General features: G+C 31.6%; 1 protein-coding gene and 1 long non-coding RNA gene across 2 annotated transcripts; both read right to left on the minus strand.

Annotated features, from left to right (window-relative positions):
* Positions 1 to 5,346: 5,346 nt before the first annotated feature.
* On the minus strand, positions 5,347 to 6,235 carry LOC110687200 (uncharacterized mitochondrial protein AtMg00810-like). The gene is made up of 3 exons (XM_021863812.1): positions 6,083 to 6,235; positions 5,663 to 5,834; positions 5,347 to 5,573 (listed from the first exon to the last, which is right to left on the minus strand). Exons 1-3 carry the CDS (start codon positions 6,233 to 6,235, stop codon positions 5,347 to 5,349), a joined length of 552 nt encoding a protein of 183 aa, XP_021719504.1.
* Positions 6,236 to 10,255: 4,020 nt separating this feature from the next.
* On the minus strand, positions 10,256 to 10,813 carry LOC110687085. The gene is made up of 3 exons (XR_002504387.1): positions 10,730 to 10,813; positions 10,392 to 10,623; positions 10,256 to 10,312 (listed from the first exon to the last, which is right to left on the minus strand). It is a non-coding gene; the product is annotated as an uncharacterized LOC110687085 (long non-coding RNA).
* Positions 10,814 to 18,177: the final 7,364 nt, after the last annotated feature.

Genomic DNA, 18,177 nt, shown 5'->3' on the forward strand with positions numbered 1-18,177 from the left:
AATTTAGCTAGTGTTACATTGGAACTCTAATCACTTGGTCACTACACTAAAATTAGGGTGTTAGAATCTTACACAAAAGTTAGGGATCGATGTGATAATAATAATATCAAGATATGATGCACATCATACTTGCCTCTAATACAACCATGAAACAACTTAGAGATGTATCCTTCCAACACCAGTCAATTAATCAAAGGGAATTGAAACAAATTATCAAGTAGCTAAGATGAATGGGTTTAAGGAGGAGTCAACAGAGAAAAAATTATGACTGATTCACATACAACATTAGAAAATTGTTATTTTTTTAGTTTCTAAGTGGCTTCTTTGTATGGTTTATTACTTTTAGCTTTATGGGATGATAAATGAAGAGTTGTCGGAAAAAAAAAACAGATTTTTTTGGTCTAAATGTCGCCTGACTTTATTTTTTTTACCAAATTGTCACATAATATTAACTTTTTTTACCAAATTGTCGCCGAAGTGATTTTTTTTTACCAAATTGTCGTGAGGGGTATTTTTTCTTTACCAATTTGGTCAATTGGCCAAGAAATCTCTAATTTTATATTAAAAAAAAAATTCTGAAAAAGTATATGCTTTATGTGTCACCCCATATAAATCTTGAAAACATACCAAATCATCCAATTAGAAGAAAACAGGGACGAAGTATTGCCTATGATACTTACACAATTGATTGTTTGAATTATGGACCAATAATTATTAGCTTGTATCACGATTTTAAGAAAGTTTATGTGTCATAAGTTAGTGGATTCAACCTATCTAGACAATTGAAATATAAGTAATTAAGTAATGATAGAGTATAAAACATATCTGTAATCTTAGCCATCGCTTAAACTTTTTATTGAGTTGAACCTCTAACACAGCGTCAGAATTAGCGTGACAAGAGGTCATGGATCTTATCCACCCCTCCTTTCAAGTGGAATATTTAGCGTTGATCAAGTATAAGGAGACCCATGCTACATCCACATTTCAAACACCACGGCCCATGGGGTCTTATGTGTGGAGTTGTGATTGAGTATTAAACCTATTCTTGGACCTCAACCTCATGTTAAAAATTTGGTTGAATTGACCCTTTAACAAATAAGTTATCCTAACATGTTTTTGTTTTTTTTTTTTTTAAAACACGATGCACTATAGTTTGTGTTAAAAAATCAATCGTGCTAATTTATCTTACAACCTAAACACAACCATATAATCAAAGTAACAATCTGAGATATTGTCCAGAAAAACACACACTAGATCTATAAAAATAGTAACGGTCACAAAATCATTTGATTCTTTGAAGCCTCCCCCAGGCCATTCTTACACAGTGAGATACGATTGGCAACATTATTAATTTAAACGCACTTCTTAATCAATAAAATGTCCTAGGACATGAGACAATGCAAATCAGATGTTATTAAGAGAGTACATTATTTTAACAAATCTTGTAAGTATAAAATACTTTTGCATGCACAATATGACAAGGCAATACGTTCAAAACTAAAGCAATTAAAAGAATGTAAAGTTAATCATATATGTACCACTAATTTCCTTTTCATATCAGAATAATATGCCTCTTAGAATAATCACTTTATAAGTGGTTAATCAACCAGCCAATGGTTGATGAATTAAGAGATTATAAACATATAATTATCATTAAATCCAATAATTACCTACGTAATTAAATTAGCTTAAAATGAGTATGTCCAACTAATTTTTAAGCAATATTACGTAGTACTACGTATTACGTATATATAGTGGGTATATAACAAAGCATATACTTGGTACTTTTTATGAGGGAAATTAATTGGTGGGGTTTCAAAAATCATGATCAAAAAGCCTATATTATTTTAGAGTAACATGACTGAATATTCTTTGGTACAAATTATGAAGAGAATAATTTTATCTTCTTGAGTCCACTTAGATCTAATCAATCATATAATGAGCAAAAGGCGCCTTAAAACATTTCTATTTCAAACTTAAATTTTTAGGTAAAGAAAAGCAAATCCGACAATACAAGAGAAAAGCAATATATACAAATTAAAGATAGATAACTAATTGGGTCTCAATAATAGAATGATTCCCTTCCCGATCAACCTATATATTTTCATTCGCTAACATCTGTTTTGTTATACTCCTTTTATTTCACAATAAACGCATGTATTTTAGCAATTTAAAATCTTACTAGTCTTGTTATATTATTCCTGCCAATGAAAGTAGTCTTAAGGTACACAATACATAGATTGCACAAACCATTGCAAGAAATAACTAATCACATTATAGAACATTCTTCTATTACCTTGACATAGGCACGAACCAACACAAGAAATAACTTGCACACGCGCACGCTAAGCATGTCATGGCACAAAGACTTCTTGCACTAGAAAGCAATAACGCGAGTAATTAGCTTAGGTTGCATCGCATCAATGTGTTGGCCCTCAAATGCCAAGTTTTTTTTCCACAAATTCTTCATCAAGATGAATTACCATTGAAAGCACATAATTACTATACATCTATCTAAATCCTCCTAAACATAATCATGATAAAATCAAATTCAATACTACATAAAAGTAATACTTGTAGTATATAATATGATTTCATGTGTAAATATAATAAAGGAGACCAAATAATCGACAATTCCTAAGAGTAACGGCATAGCAAATGGTGCACCGGCCTACAAATATTGGCCTGTGCAACTAATGACATCCCTAATTTTTTTTTTTTTTTTTTTTTAGCCTGACAACTTTTTATTTGGCTCCATCCTACACAACTTCACTAACCACTTATCTTAATTATATTATTAATTTTGCTTCTAAAGTTCTAATGTGTACACCAGTTATATTGTACTAAAAGATATCAATGTCGTCACAATTTTCATTAATAAATAACATAAATTATGATTATAAAAATACTTATACATAATCTGTAAACCATGAAACCACATGCTTAACACTAAATAAAAGAGACGCTTTTCCTATGTTGATGGATCACTTACAAAAAGAATACATACCTTTGAAAAATCTATAATTACATATACTACTTAATTAATTAGATTGCATTGTCATCTTTTTCCTTGCCAAATGTATAAACCATGAAAAGTAATACGAGTAATAATACAGGGCATTGCTTAAGACACTCACTAGCTACAAATTAAAATCGGCTAATCATGCCTAGCTTTCGACGCCTATATAATGTGCATGTGTAATAATACTATTCATGTATACTTATTCTTAAACTTAATATACTATACATACACACATTCCTCCAAACCCTCTCGCCTCTTAGGCTATTAGCCATGTTACTTGTATATACTTTGTTATCCCGGCTAAACAAAAAGCTCATAACAAGGTTCCAGCATAAAACCAATCACCACCGCTGCAGCTAGCTAGCCAGGATACAAAAACATATAATATCTTAAACGTACATTGAATGTGAAACAATATTAAGTATATACATTGAAACTAACTTGATCATATACGCACACAAATTATCAACAAGTATATAAAAAAATTAAGATTGGTCAGAAGAATATGTACATTAAATTGTTATGAATCAATATTAGCCAGAAAGAGTGATAATTAACAATTTAATTTGGGTTGAATTTGTTGAAAATGGCTGGCTGGACCACAGGAATTTGAAGGGGTAGTGAATAATAATATAGCAGTTAGGATTCTGATTCTAAGGTCTGAATAGAGCCACAACTTGCACAAATGTTCTCAGATCTTGTCCTTAACTTTGTACAACTATATATCATACTTTATATAATCATATAATCCCTAAATAATACACTGTTGTGCTATACTCTTAATTAAATCATACAATAAAATTGCATAAAAATATGAAAATTTTAATAATGTTATACCAAATACAAACTACAAAGTGTATACATCAAAGTCCTTCCTCATCAGTGACGAAATTGTTAATTTTGGGTTGTCATACTCAATGTCATGACACGAATGGTGGACCTCACCATTCTTTATACTTCATTTATTTTATTTTATTTTTTTTGGCATTTATTTAATTTTTATAAATTTATTAAATTGTATTTTATTTTTGATAAAGATTCTATTAATAAGTTTCCTAGTATTCTATGATTTGGCTATATTGTTATTAGTAATAAGTGTTTAGTCATAAAAGAAGAAAAAAGTCTAGAGATTCCACCCATATACTTCTATTATCTTAATCATATAGCTCTGTACCTTATAATATGTCTATTGTTACAAAAAAATAATCTTCATTAATTAGCTGATTGGGAAAGGTTTGGTAAGTCAACATAATCATCTATTGTTAGAATTTTTGTTAGTCCTTTGTTAAAATCTAGTCTAATAAGCTTAGTGGTGATTATAATTTGGATTGTTACGTTAATGACTTAATGAGATATTAATCCTACAAAATGCGTATGTACATACATTTGAGTTTAGTATGAATAATAGCGGTGAATTTTGAGTTTCGTATGAATCGTATGATTTTTTACCTTTCAAAATTAATAATATCCTATATATGTTCATTGGTCGTGATATGTAGAAAGGACTTATAAAGTAGACGAAACACATATATAAGTCATGTCAATTATAATGGTACGAAATGTTGTCTTGCCATGTTACATTAATTTAATTTAGGTAGGACATATTGCTGAGGGAAGCATATATTATATGATGGGTTGATTATTAATGTTATTATTATTGCATTGAGCAAGTAGAGACCCAAATTAAATGTGAATTGGATTGAAAGTTACAAGTCATTACAGTGTTTGGCAGGTAGATGATTGAATTGGACTAACTGTAGAATTTGTATGAACTTACGGCTTTTTTATCATTAATGAATCGATTATAATATATAGGTAAAGCTAACCCTAGAATTACCATAACATTGGTCACTAGAGATTAGGAAACAATATAAAAGATAATCCCAAATAACTACCAAATATTCCCACAAAATATATCACAGAATATATCCTCAATACCCCCCTCAAGTTGGAGCATGAGTGTCAAAAATGCCTAACTTGGAGAGAAGATAATCAAACTGGGACTTCCCAAGAGCCTTCTTGAAGATATCAGCCAATTGAGAAGTAGTAGACACATGTGATGGAGAAATTAAGTCTTCATTAATCGCATCTCGAACGAAATGACAATCAACTTCAATGTGTTTGGTTCTTTCATGGAAAATCGGATTATTTGCGATGTGCAAAGCAAACTGACTATCGCAAAACAACTTGATTGCCTTTGGGTATTGCACACCCAAGCTCAACAACAAGGCGTTAAGCCACTTTAACTCACAAGTGATATCCACCATAGACCGATATTCGGCCTTAGAAGAAGACTTCAAAACAGTGGGTTACTTCATTGTCTTTCAAGAAATAGGCGAATGTCCAAGAAACACCAACCAACCTGATAAAGAACGATGAGTAAGAGGACAAGCCGCCCAATCTGAATCACACCAACCTTGCAAGGTTAGATCATTGTCTGCACTCAACAAAATACCCTGACCCGGGGTACGTTTCAAATAACGAACGACTCGCAGAGCCGCTTCCCAATGTTCACTGCGAGGTTCGTGCATAAACTGAGACAAGATATGAACTGAGTACACCAAATCAGGTCTAATGACCGCAAGGTAGATCAAACGGCCAATAGTTTACAATAACTCTCCGGATTCGCAAGAAGCTTACCTGTAGCAAGACCGAGCTTGTGGTTTTGCTCAATGGGAAAACCACTCGGTTTTGCCCCCAACAAACCTGCTTCAGAAATAATATCCAAATTATACTTGCGTTGGCAAGGAAATATCCCTGCACAGCTACGAGCCACTTCTATGCCCAAAAAATACTTCAAGGGACCAAGGTCCTTCATTTTGAAACAATCACAAAGATAAGCTTTAAAACTACCAAGTGCAGGGAATGATTCTCAGAAATAATAAGATCATCAACATACACCAAGACATTAATTTGAACATTGCCTTTAGTATATGTAAAAAGAGAATAATTAGAGTAAGATTATAAGAAGTCGTACCCTTTCAAAGCCGCAACTAGCTTTGCAAACCAACATCTCGGTGCTTGTTTCAACCCATACAAAGACTTTCTCAAACGACATACCAATGACGGATCCGAACTTTCAAATCCAGGAGGAAGTTTCACGTACACCTCCTTATCAAGATCACCATGTAAAAAGGCATTATGCACATCCATTTGATGAAGTTCGCAGTTTTTGGAGGCCGCAATTGCAAGAAAAGCCCGAACTGTAGTCATCTTTGCAACTGGAGCAAATGTTTCCCCATAATCTATACCTTCCTGTTGATGATTACCAAACACAACCAAACGAGACTTGAGACGTTCAACATCACCATTAGACAAATATTTTGTCTTGTATACCCATTAACTCCCTAGAGCACGTTTTCCCGGTGGAAGATTCTCTAAGGTCCAAGTTCCATTGTCCTCCAAAGCTTTTATTTCTTCCTTCATAGAATGTCGCCAAGCTTCATGCTTCATGGCCTCTTTAAAAGATTTCGGATCATGACCACTAACAACAGTTGCAAGAAACTTACGGTAATTCATAGAATACTTGTCACAATTTATAAAGTGTGCTAAAGGGTAAGGCGTACCTGAAGGAGAATTGGAAAATGGAGTGGACGAGGACGGATTATTAGCAAAAACTGAGTGAGTCACATAATCCCGAAGCTTGACCGACGGAATTTTATCGCGAAGACCACGACTCAAAGGAGGTTGTGCCGTGGCTTGCTGTTGTGCCGGGCTGCTAGCCTCGGCAGTCCCAGCCAGCTGCTTCTGTTGTGCTGCTAGTCTCGGCAGTCCCAGCCAGTTGGTCCTGTTGTGCTGCTGGGCTGCTAGGCACGCCAACGCCCACTGGTTTTCCATCGGGCTGACCAGTGGCGTGGTTGTGCTACTATCTTGCTGGGCCAGCACTCGCAAGTTCCCCGCTGGTGGGCTGCTGAGCAGGGGCCTGCTGCGTGGGCTCTGTGTGAGTAGGGGTGGCTGGCACATTTTCATTATTTTCCCCCGTATTATTGCCCAACAAAAAATCAGCATTGCCACCACTATTATCCCACAAATCATACTCAACAAAATCATCATGAATATCATAATTGGACTCATACACTTGTGACTCAATATTAACATCTTCCGGAGAACTAAATGGAAACACATCTTCAACAAACTTAACATCCCGAGACACAAAGAAAACTTTCAAATCAAGATCATATAATATCCACCCTTTTTCCCCAAACGGTAACCCACAAAAACACACTTTCGACTCCTACTTGCAAATTTATCCCCATTTGTTTTCTGATTATGAGCGAAACATAAACACCTAAAAGTACGTATAGCATTAAATAAAGGAGGTTTATTAAAAAGAATTTCGAAGGGATTTTTGTTGTGAAGCAAAGGAGTAGGAGTTCGGTTAATTAAATGAGTCGCAGCAAGAACACACTCACCCCAAAAATATATCGGTAATTTGGCTTGAAATCTCAAAGCTCTCCCTAGTTCTAGAATGTGTTTATGTTTTCTCTCTACCCTCCCGTTTTGTTGTAGTATACCCACACAAGAGGTTTGAAAAATAATCGCAGTTGCAACAAAAAAATCAAGCAAACAATTAAACTCGGTACCATCGTCACTTCGCACGACTTTAATTTTTTGAGAAAATTGTCTTTCTAACATAGCAACAAACGACAAAAACATACGAAACACCTCAGTTTTATCAATTAACAAGTATATCCACACTGCTCTTGAATAATCATCAACAATTGTCGAAAAATAACGAGCTCCGCACGACGAAACATGATGATATGGACACATAAATCACAATGACCTTTCTCAAATATTCTAGACGCATTATTATCACTCAAAGGAAAAGTATCTCTAGGATGTTTAGCATGCATAAATACTTCACACCCCTTATCAAGACTATCTTTGCAATTAATAGTAGGAAGCAACTTAACTACTTTCTCGAAAGGATGACCCATATGACGATGCCAAAGCTCCAAATTAGACCTTGTCGATTTGCTAAAATAGTACAATCCGTCCCTCCTAGCTCTCGTTCTAATCAACTCCTTCATTTGGTCCTGTATAGCACACATATAAGAGTTAAATTGGACAATACAATTAAGCTCATCATTAAGCTGTGAAACAGAAAGTAAATTACAACTCAAATTAGGAACATAAAGCACCCCAATTAGAGTAATTTTGTTCGACAAATGAACGGAACCAACAAGAAAAGTCAACATTGTTTCACCATTTGGTAACCCAACAGGACATTCAAAATTCTTTGTGTCAAAAAGCCAAGATTTTACTCCTGTAACGTGGTGTGTAGCTCCAGTGTCAATAATCCAAAATGTCATCAAACTTATTATTCAAACGATTTTCGAAAATTGTGATATTGCCCACCAAACCTGTAATACCTTTCCATTGTTCATTTGTAAAGAACTGACAATTAGAACTCAAACCAAGACCATGATTGGGCGATGTAGCATCAGACCCACGGCCACTATTGCACTCAATAATTGATGGTGATGGTGTTTTGCAGCCGTCCACCATGATATACCAAAAAAAAATATTTTAAAATTAAAAAATTGATCTAGGCTCCGATACCATGTAGAATTTGTATGAACTTACGGCTTTTTTATCATTAATGAATCGATTACAATATATAGGTAAAACTAACCCTAGAATTACCATAACATTGGTCACTAGAGATTAAGAAACAACATAAAAGATAACCCCAAATAACTACCAAATATTCCCACAAAATATATCACAGAATATATCGTGAATACTAACACATCCAAGCCAAAGGGGGTCTCCACTCTCTAAGCTAGTGGTGTATGTATCATTGGTGCAGTGACCTAAATTAAAGCTATGTACTCCATATATTTATCTATTGTATCATTTGTATGTGAGCTGCAAGTCTTGTAGGTAAATTATTAGATACATTTGATTTACTTCGTAACTGCAGTAGACCAGTAGTAGTTTTATTTCGTGGATGATTTATAAACTCGACGTGTATGTATGAAGTTTATTGAATCGAAAATGTGAATAAAGTGTACTGAAACAAAAAAGTGAACAAAAAAACCATAATTGCAGTAAGAATGATAGGAAAATACATTTTCAATAAGTTAATTAGAAAATGTGAAAACGCAAAAACAAATAAAATAAAATAAAATTCCTTGAAATTTAGAGTCACAACAGCATCAAAAAAATGTGCTAATTAAATTTAGTACTCCCTCCGTATTTTAATAAGTGTTATACTTGTCAAATCCGGCCGTGTTTTAATAAGTGTTACACTTTTTTTTGAAAAAAAAACTTCATTTTAATATTATATCTTTCTCCTTTTACAATTATTTTATTATTTTTTAATTATTTCTTTCCTCTCACATCCATTATTTTTCAATAAACTATTACCCTACTATCTTTCTTTTACAATTTTTTAATACTCCAACTACCCCACTTACCTCTTACTTTATTTAAGTCAATTAAATTGTCTAAAACTATGTACCGGTTAAAGTGTAACACTTAGGCCATGTTTAGTTCACCTTATTTTTACTTATTTCAGAAAAAATAAGTTCAGATCAGATCAGATCAGAAAAAATAAGTTCAGATCAGATCAGATCAGGAAAAATAAGTTCAGATCCGAAAAAATAAGTTCAGATCAGATCAGATCAGAAAAAATAAGTTCAGATCAAATCAGAAAAAATAAGTTCAGATCAAATTATTATTATTATTATTATTATTATTATTATTATTGATTTATGATGTATCGGATTTGATTTTATCGTTTGTTTGAACTAGCAACATTGTCTATGTTATTAAATAGCACAAACAATAAACGATAATAATTAAAATTTCATTATAAGCTCCAAATCATAAACGTTTACAAATATAATTTTCATTACAAGAAGTTTCAAATTTCCTTCGCTATATTAAGTTGTACTTTTTTCATTACAGCTTTACGATTCTCGTTAAACAAATCATAATCTGCTCTTGGTTCGATTTCTATACCACTATCAATGGGTATATCCAACTCATGTAATCGAATAAAATTGTGAAGTGTGAATGTAGCAACCATAATTGCCAATTGATGTTTAGTGTCCATTTGTGGCATCATTGTCAATATTTTCCATCGACCTTTTAATTGTCCAAAACATCTCTCGATCGTTGTTCGAAGTGAAGAATGAAGATAATTAAAAAGTTCAAGCATGCCTTGTGGTGGTGGACCATTTCGAAATTCAGGCAAATGGGTTCTAATATCTTTTTCTTTTATTGGACTCAAATATCCAACGGTATTCGGATATCCAGAATCTACTAGATAATATTTTCCTGTTACAAAATAAAGTTATACAACATATTAGTATAGTGTCATGTATGGAGTAAAAACATACACTATTTTAAATTATACCTGGAGGTGGATGGGGAAATCGAAATTCTGGTACAGTTAAGCAATGGTTCCATACAGTAATATCATGAGCACTACCTTCAAATCCAACGTTGATAAACGTGAAAAGCCTATCAAAGGAACAGGCAGCCAAAACATTCCATGTTTTTTTTCCTTTACGCCCTCGATGTGCCACACCATCATCATCGCTTACAACTGCATTTATATGAGTCCCATCCAATGCTCCAACACAATCCTAATAGTTCATTAACATTTAGGATACATTTTATAAGTGATTATATATTGCATATGCATAAAATAATATAATGACATTGCAAGATAATAATAACGTTTCTTAATACCTTGAAATATGGCCAATATTTTGTGCTGTCACCTATTTTTTTTGGCACCACGGTCAAACTTTGGTATGGTCTTATGATCTCGGTTGACAAATGAACCATTGCTTCCAGTACTTGTTTAAAGTACAACCCAATTGTTGCAATAGAGTGCTGAAATCGACAGGCAGCATCACGATAAGAACTGTCTTTAGCCATGATATATAAAAATATTCCTAATTGCTCAGCCACAGATATGTAACGACCATCCGATAATAAATTTTTATTTTTCATGCAAGTAACAAGATCCACAAATATGTTTCTATCTAATCTCAATTGTTCTTTGCATAAATCAGGATGGACATGTAGTAGTCTGTTTATGTATTCACTACCAGATTCTCCACCTAACCTTAGGAATAGGTCGGGTTGAATTCAGGTCGGGTTAAATTCGGGTTTTGACGGGTTAAAACGGGTCAATGTGTCATTCCCACACAACCATACACGCATGAATAAAAAAAGGTTCAATAAAGGAACAAATGAATAAAAAAACACTTAAACGCCCTAAACAAGTTAAATATAAAAGCTTAAATAAAAAAAGGAAAATGAAATCTAATAATCACACCTTTGCTCCATCTTCCAGAAACAATCTCACCTTTTGAAATTTTAGAAACAATTCCATTAACAATAATGATATTATTATTATTTAATAATAATAATATAATATAATATAATATAATAGTAATAATAATAATAATAGTAATAATAATAATAATATAATATAATAATAATATAATATAATATAATAATAATAATATAATATCATATAATATCATATAATAATAATAATATAATATAATATAAATTAAATAATAATAATAATAATGATAATAATAATAATAACAATAATAACTAAACATTAATATTGATTAACATTAAAAGTAGAATATTGAAATAATTAAAATAAGGTCAAATCAGAAAAAATAAGTTCAGATCAGATCAGAAAAAATAAGTTCAGATCAGAAAAAATAAGTTCAGATCAGATCAGATCAGAAAAAATAAGTTCAGATCAGATCAGATCAGCTAAAATCAGGTGAACTAAACAACCTCTTATTAAAATACGGAGGGAGTATTATTTGGTGTATATATATAAAAAACCACAAAGAGTAATGATGTAAGAAAGAAATTTATATAAATTATGAATATGTTTCTAATTACTCCACATTCCATACTTTCTAATAACTCCTTAAGAGAATTTAGGTGAAGTAATTAAATTAAATTATGAATATGTTTTTAATATGAACTCCTTCTTTTTCATTATTTGAATTGTTACCATGTCAGTTTGAAAACATGAAGTTTAATGTATTAACACATTACAGAAATCTTGAGAATCTGTGAATATGTATGTCAAGTAGCTGATAGCATGGTGAAAGTGTTGAAAAGGTGATATATCCAAAATCTATTACGGCGGCGGAGTATTGAATTTTTTCTGCATCATTGCCTTTGCGGCTCACTTTACCCCAAATAAGAAATTAGTGCCATTAGTATTTCTAAACATCACAACATGCATCCATAGTACAGTTTTCTTGGTCTCTACCTTGTTGTAATTCGTTGTTTTCATTAATTTGTCAACATTTTTGGAAGTACTTGTAATCATGGACATTATTATACTCGTGAACTATCTAGGAAAGCTCAATTGGCCTAGTTTAAGCGTAATTAATTGCCAAGTTCATGCAAAAAATTGTATATTGCTTTATTTTACCTCATATACCGTGTTTTTAATTCAGGAACCCTTAATTATATACTTTATCTCCAATTACAAGACTTCTTCTGTGACAATATATTCCATGGAAGTTTAATGTACAAGCTATCTTTTGAAAATATTTTAGAATGTTTCAATTGGAATCTTAACAATGCAACATTTAACGGACTAGGTCAATGTTTAATAATTAATCACCTAGGATATCATACGCAAATTTAAGCTAGACTTTTGTTGTAAAGATCAAGAGGTCACGCAAATATAAAATACAAAACATTTCATTTTTCCTGCCTTACTTAATATGGAGTATAATTTTTAATGTTTATGATTCGATTGAATCTTTTAAACAGTCACGGCCTACTCAAACTCTAATGAAGAATTGTTAAGATAGAATTTAACAAGTAGAAAAAGTGTTTATTATAAGAATGTTGAATTAATTTTATTTTATTGTTTAAATTGAAATTTCAAAACAATTTTATTTTATTAGTGAAAATGACTTTTAAATTAAGAGTCCCTTTACCTTATAAAGTTATAAGTGGTGGATTTCCTTTTTCCTCTCAACCTTGCTAATTTTCTAGAAACTTCATATTCCTGGACCATTTCAGATTTTCCTCCATCTTTTGACATATAATAACTAGTGTGAATTTGTGACAACAACAAAAAACCTGAAGCTCACATAAAAGAATCAGAGAATAAAGATTCTAAAAATATTGTTGGATGAACAAAAACCATAACTTTTTTTTATTTTATTTATTTGTGGATCGGGGAATTTGATGTACAAAAACTTGATCTTACAAGGTTCACATTATTTATTTACAAAATTTTGAAAGATCAAGATCAACAACTCTTCTTTAGGAGACCTTCACTTAAGCTTGAAAGACCATTAAGATATTTTTTCCTTGGGTCCTCAATAGTATCTAAATTCGTATTTTTAATAATTGTTTTATTTCGTTTATAAACCAATAACTTTACTCTTTTTAACATTTTTTTAATGATAACTAAAAAATATAATTAAATTAAAACACGAATGACTTGTTTCAATTTTTGCGTTTTCAACTTTATAACTCCCCACCCCCTATATTGACGGGTTGATTAATGTATTTTCTCTATTTGTCGTTTTCGCATTCTTGTTTCCTACATCCCCGCAACGTATATTGTTCTAAAGGTGAAAACGTAAATCACTTATTATTTAACTCTACCACGCCCTCTAAATAATGAAAATCAAACTCGATTTTTTAAGGGTTGTAAGGTGAATATATGATGAAAGAGTACCAAATTGATTCTTCAAATTAAGCCATGTTATCATTGGATACTCCTTGATCCCTAAAGTTTGACATGGTCCCTCGTCCAAGTTCATCATAGTGCATGAAGGAGGGACCCACCAAGTAGAAAGAGACCAATAATATGACTCAAACTTCCTACCCCATTGGATCAATGGGTCCCATATATAATATAGTTTCATAATTCACTGCTATGCCTTATATAATATATTGGCTATGCGTTATTTATGGGGCCATTGTCCTGTTAACCATCACGCTTATTATCTTACGTCTACTCTAAAGTCTAAGTAAGTCGAAACATTGCATATTTGCATGGGGTCCTCAATCTTGCTCATACGTGTTATCATGCAATTATGCTATTGTGTGAATGATCGATGTGATTATGTATATGTATTATGGAGTACTTCATATGTGCAGTATACATCCTTTTATGTGTTCTATTATCATAAATCACCTGATGTCTATATTCTATGCATGTAGCATGATATATTATTAAATATAAAACGTACTCATAAGGTTTAACTTCTTAATATTCTATCATCACTAACTACTTGCATTGCTTCACGATCATCTCCAAATTCAGACCTATAAATAATACCTTTTAATATAAACAACGATCACACTCATTTTAAGCATCACCCATATCTGTACGATAACAAATGTACTCATCCTGTTCTCATCACCACCTCTACCGCCACCAGGCACCAGGCCAATTCAAACCTCCATAACCACCCTACTTCACCACCATTGTTGTCACCATTCCTACCGATAAACACTTCCCCAACATTTTTCGAATCGTTATGAAAAGCATAAAATCACTCAAATGACCTTAAACTAATAAAGATCGATAAAAAATAAATAAAAAATAAAAAATAAAAAACTGTACGAAAAAAATAATCAATGAGTCACAAGCAATAAAGTAAAATGATGAATCAAGTGGTCTCATAAGAATCAAACTAATTAAGGGAGTGCCACAAGATAGGCAAGTATAAAGTCCTAAGATGGAGAAGTTAGATTAGTTAGATATATATAAGGTGCCAAAAACATCTTCAAAAGGCATTGACAGGGAAACCACTATAGACAATGCCAACTTGGTCCCGTTAATTAACTTTTTCTCAACCGTCCAATGTGCCCACCAAAGGAGAGCTCACTATCTCTATTTAACGACTTGTATGTATTGTTACATTTTTAGCCATTTTTTTTATCATCAATTAAAACCTTTATTATGTCGATTACGGTTTATCAACAACCATAATCAAGTTTCACTCTTTAATGAAACCTTGACTCAGATCATATAATATCATCATACATCAAATTACCCTCGATCAAGTAACCATACTTCTATACTACTAGTACATGTACAACATGCTAAGATTGTATGTGTTAATACACAAATATTAATAGGCGGTCATCATCACATTCATACAAAGATCTATTATTAACCTCATGTAACAATGGTTAACATTTGAGAGCCTAAATTGTACCAAATGTTATGATATATACCCTGTTACACGGGCACTCAATGTATTTTTTTGTTTATTTTGATAATTAAACGATGACTATAAAAATAATCTTGAGTGCATCTTACATCAAGTTGTATAAAAAAAATTTCAAAATTGTATATTCCCGTTACTTTGGAGTTTGAAAGCTTAAAAGGCGGTTATGTTAACACGTGGCATGCAAAAGGACTAAGATATTGGGGCCCACTATGAGAATGATCTAACGTGTTAGGCTGATGAAAGATTAAAAAATGTATCCCTACCCACGTGGACTGTAGGACCCAGTAAGAGGATTTAAATTGAGTGCCGCAGTCAAATTATGTGGGGATCCACATCCACCCGTGGGGTCAATCATGATTTATCCTTCCATGATGCCCATTTTATTTTCCTTTTTTTTTAGGGGTAAATAAAGCCAAATCAGAAAAATACTGTCCGAGTATGTATAAGTGTAACGATATTGATCTTGCTCCGTTATTTCGAATATGGAGTATTATCGTTATAAAAATTAAATCAACTAATCTAACCGACATCCAAAAAAATTTCTTTTTCGAAATTTAAACCTAATTTGTACTCCCTTCATCTCTAAATATCGTTCTTGTTTAGAAAATAACATGGAAATTAAGAACTGAAAAGAGTAAGTACTAAAAGACATGGGACAACTAAATTAATAATCATTTACAAAAAAAAAAAAGAGAGAAAAAATGTACATTTTTTACTTTTTTCAATAAGAAAAATATTAAAATAAACAAGTGGAGTAATGATGCAAAAGAATAAGAAAAATTAGAGGACACTACTTTTGGCACTTCACCTAATAAAGAATTGTTTTTTTTTTTTTTTGGTAAATAGTTGATTTCCAAAGAACGTTAAATGGCAAAAAAGAAAATGAGAATTATATTTAGAATCACAAAAAATGGAAAGGAGAACTATATTTAAGGACGGACGGAGTATTATAAAAGTATAAATTACTATGTAGTATTGTATAGATGTGTAAGTTGATCTAAGCTTAAATGTACAACAAGCTACTCCCTTCGTACTTGAAAAATTAACTCAATCACTTACTATATATAAAGTGTGGACTAGTGATTTAGAAATGCATAGAAATAATAAGTAAAGGTAAGAAAAAAGTGAATATATATAGTTAGAGGGATCATATACTCGGTTGAGTTAAAGGATATATGGGTTAATGTGAGAAAAAGTGGATAATATAAAATAAGAGAGATGGTATATGAAGGTGTAATAGTGTGGATAATATAAAATAAGAGAGATAGTGAAAGAGTATTTTTAAGTATAAATAAAGCAGAATTAGTCGAAGTTTTTAAAATGACTCAAAATGAAAATAGTTGAATTTTTTAAAACAGAGCGGAAAATTAACTAGAATAATTTTATATATATGAAAACTTTCATTTTATGTGTTTGAAACTTATGAGTAGTTTATGTTTGGGCATTCCTATTTTAGGTACTCGAAGTTCACAAATTCTTATTGAATTGATGTTCATTGATATGTGATCAATCTATTTCAACTATTAAATATTGTCAAAAAGTTTGAATAACACAATTCATATCTTTATGTAGCTAAAACCTTAGTGTTTGTACCATTACCAATAGTATTGGATTGTAGAACCTAACAAGTTGTGCATGTTGATGAGCCGGACTTTAAGGTTCTTATAACATTTTTGTTGTGACACTATATTAGTCTATACAATTACACATGCTTGGTATCCTAAAAGAGTAAAAACTAACCACGCTATAAACTTGGTGTGATAGTTGTTACTCAGCTCGTCTTATTTCTAAATTTAAGATTTTCATCATCAACGTATAGATTGTTATCAAAGTTAGTTTAAGCATTTGGAATTTCATAATATGCGTGATGAGTTGACATGCATGTTATAATGCACTAGATTGCTAGTTGTGTACAAATGTGAATTTGTCACATGTTACATTATTTTGGTTCTTTTGTGTAGTTCAAATCTAATACAGACAAATATATTTTGTTTATAATGGCTTTCGATTGAGAGAATTTTTAATGTAACAAATTAACCATTAGCTAATCAATATTAGTAATAATACCGTAGTGCGACGCATAAAAATATTATCGTTTATATGAAAAATATACATTGAAGTGGGATTAAATTACAGAAGAGAGAATTGATCAATAATGATTATTGAGGTTTTCTTGCATCAAAATGCATGGATTTCCCTAGTTATTAACGCAAACTAGCTCTATAAAATTGGTGGTTAAAAAAATGACGTCTTAAATACTGAATTCAATTCATTGAGGATATTATAATAATATATAATGCCTGTTTATTGTAATCGATTGTAGTCATAAATAAAATCATAATTCTTTGATTGCCTAATAACTTTTGGTGACTAGCTAATATAAGAATGAAGATTTGTCATGTATAAGCTGCTTAAATATAGTTGGCTATTACAACATTGAGCTGGCTAAATTGGATATCCAATACAATCCAATCCAACTTATTGGATATCATTAAAATAAGTATCAGATCCAAAATTTATTATTATTGCACAAAATAGGATCGGATTATCCAATGTTTTCAGATATTTCTTGATAGGGAAGTAAAACTTTCAGGATATTTTCTCAAAGGTTAAAAAAACCTATCAAACATGATAATATTATACAATATACTACATTAATTGTCCACAATAATCTGACATTTTGGAATTAATTTAAAGTTTCTTAATCAACAACTTCTTAGGATTTTAATTTTAATAAAATTATATTTATAATTAAATTTAACCAAGTAATTCAGAGTCCGAAAAAATATATGAATATCCGATATGTATTATTCTAATGTGAAAAAATCGGATCAAATCAAGTTGATCAGAACTGTTTTATTTTCTTGCCCTTGCAACAAGTCTACAAGGCCTACAAATTTAGTTCAATACAAACAGAATTTAGGCACAATATAGACATAT

This window comes from Chenopodium quinoa, unplaced genomic scaffold (assembly GCF_001683475.1).
Source record: "Chenopodium quinoa cultivar QQ74 unplaced genomic scaffold, ASM168347v1, whole genome shotgun sequence".
NCBI classification, from domain to species: domain Eukaryota; kingdom Viridiplantae; phylum Streptophyta; class Magnoliopsida; order Caryophyllales; family Amaranthaceae; genus Chenopodium; species Chenopodium quinoa.

What these genes read in the sequence shown, in the direction of transcription:
- LOC110687200 (XM_021863812.1), bottom strand. Translation starts at nt 6,235, where the DNA reads ATGACTACAGTTCGGGCTTTTCTTGCAATTGCGGCCTCCAAAAACTGC. An exon ending in AAAGTTCGGATCCGTCATTG is followed by an intron (nt 5,835 to 6,082) that starts GTATGTCGTTTG and finishes TTCAAAATGAAG; the next exon opens with GACCTTGGTCCCTTGAAGTA. An exon ending in CAAGCTCGGTCTTGCTACAG is followed by an intron (nt 5,574 to 5,662) that starts GTAAGCTTCTTG and finishes TGGTGTACTCAG; the next exon opens with TTCATATCTTGTCTCAGTTT.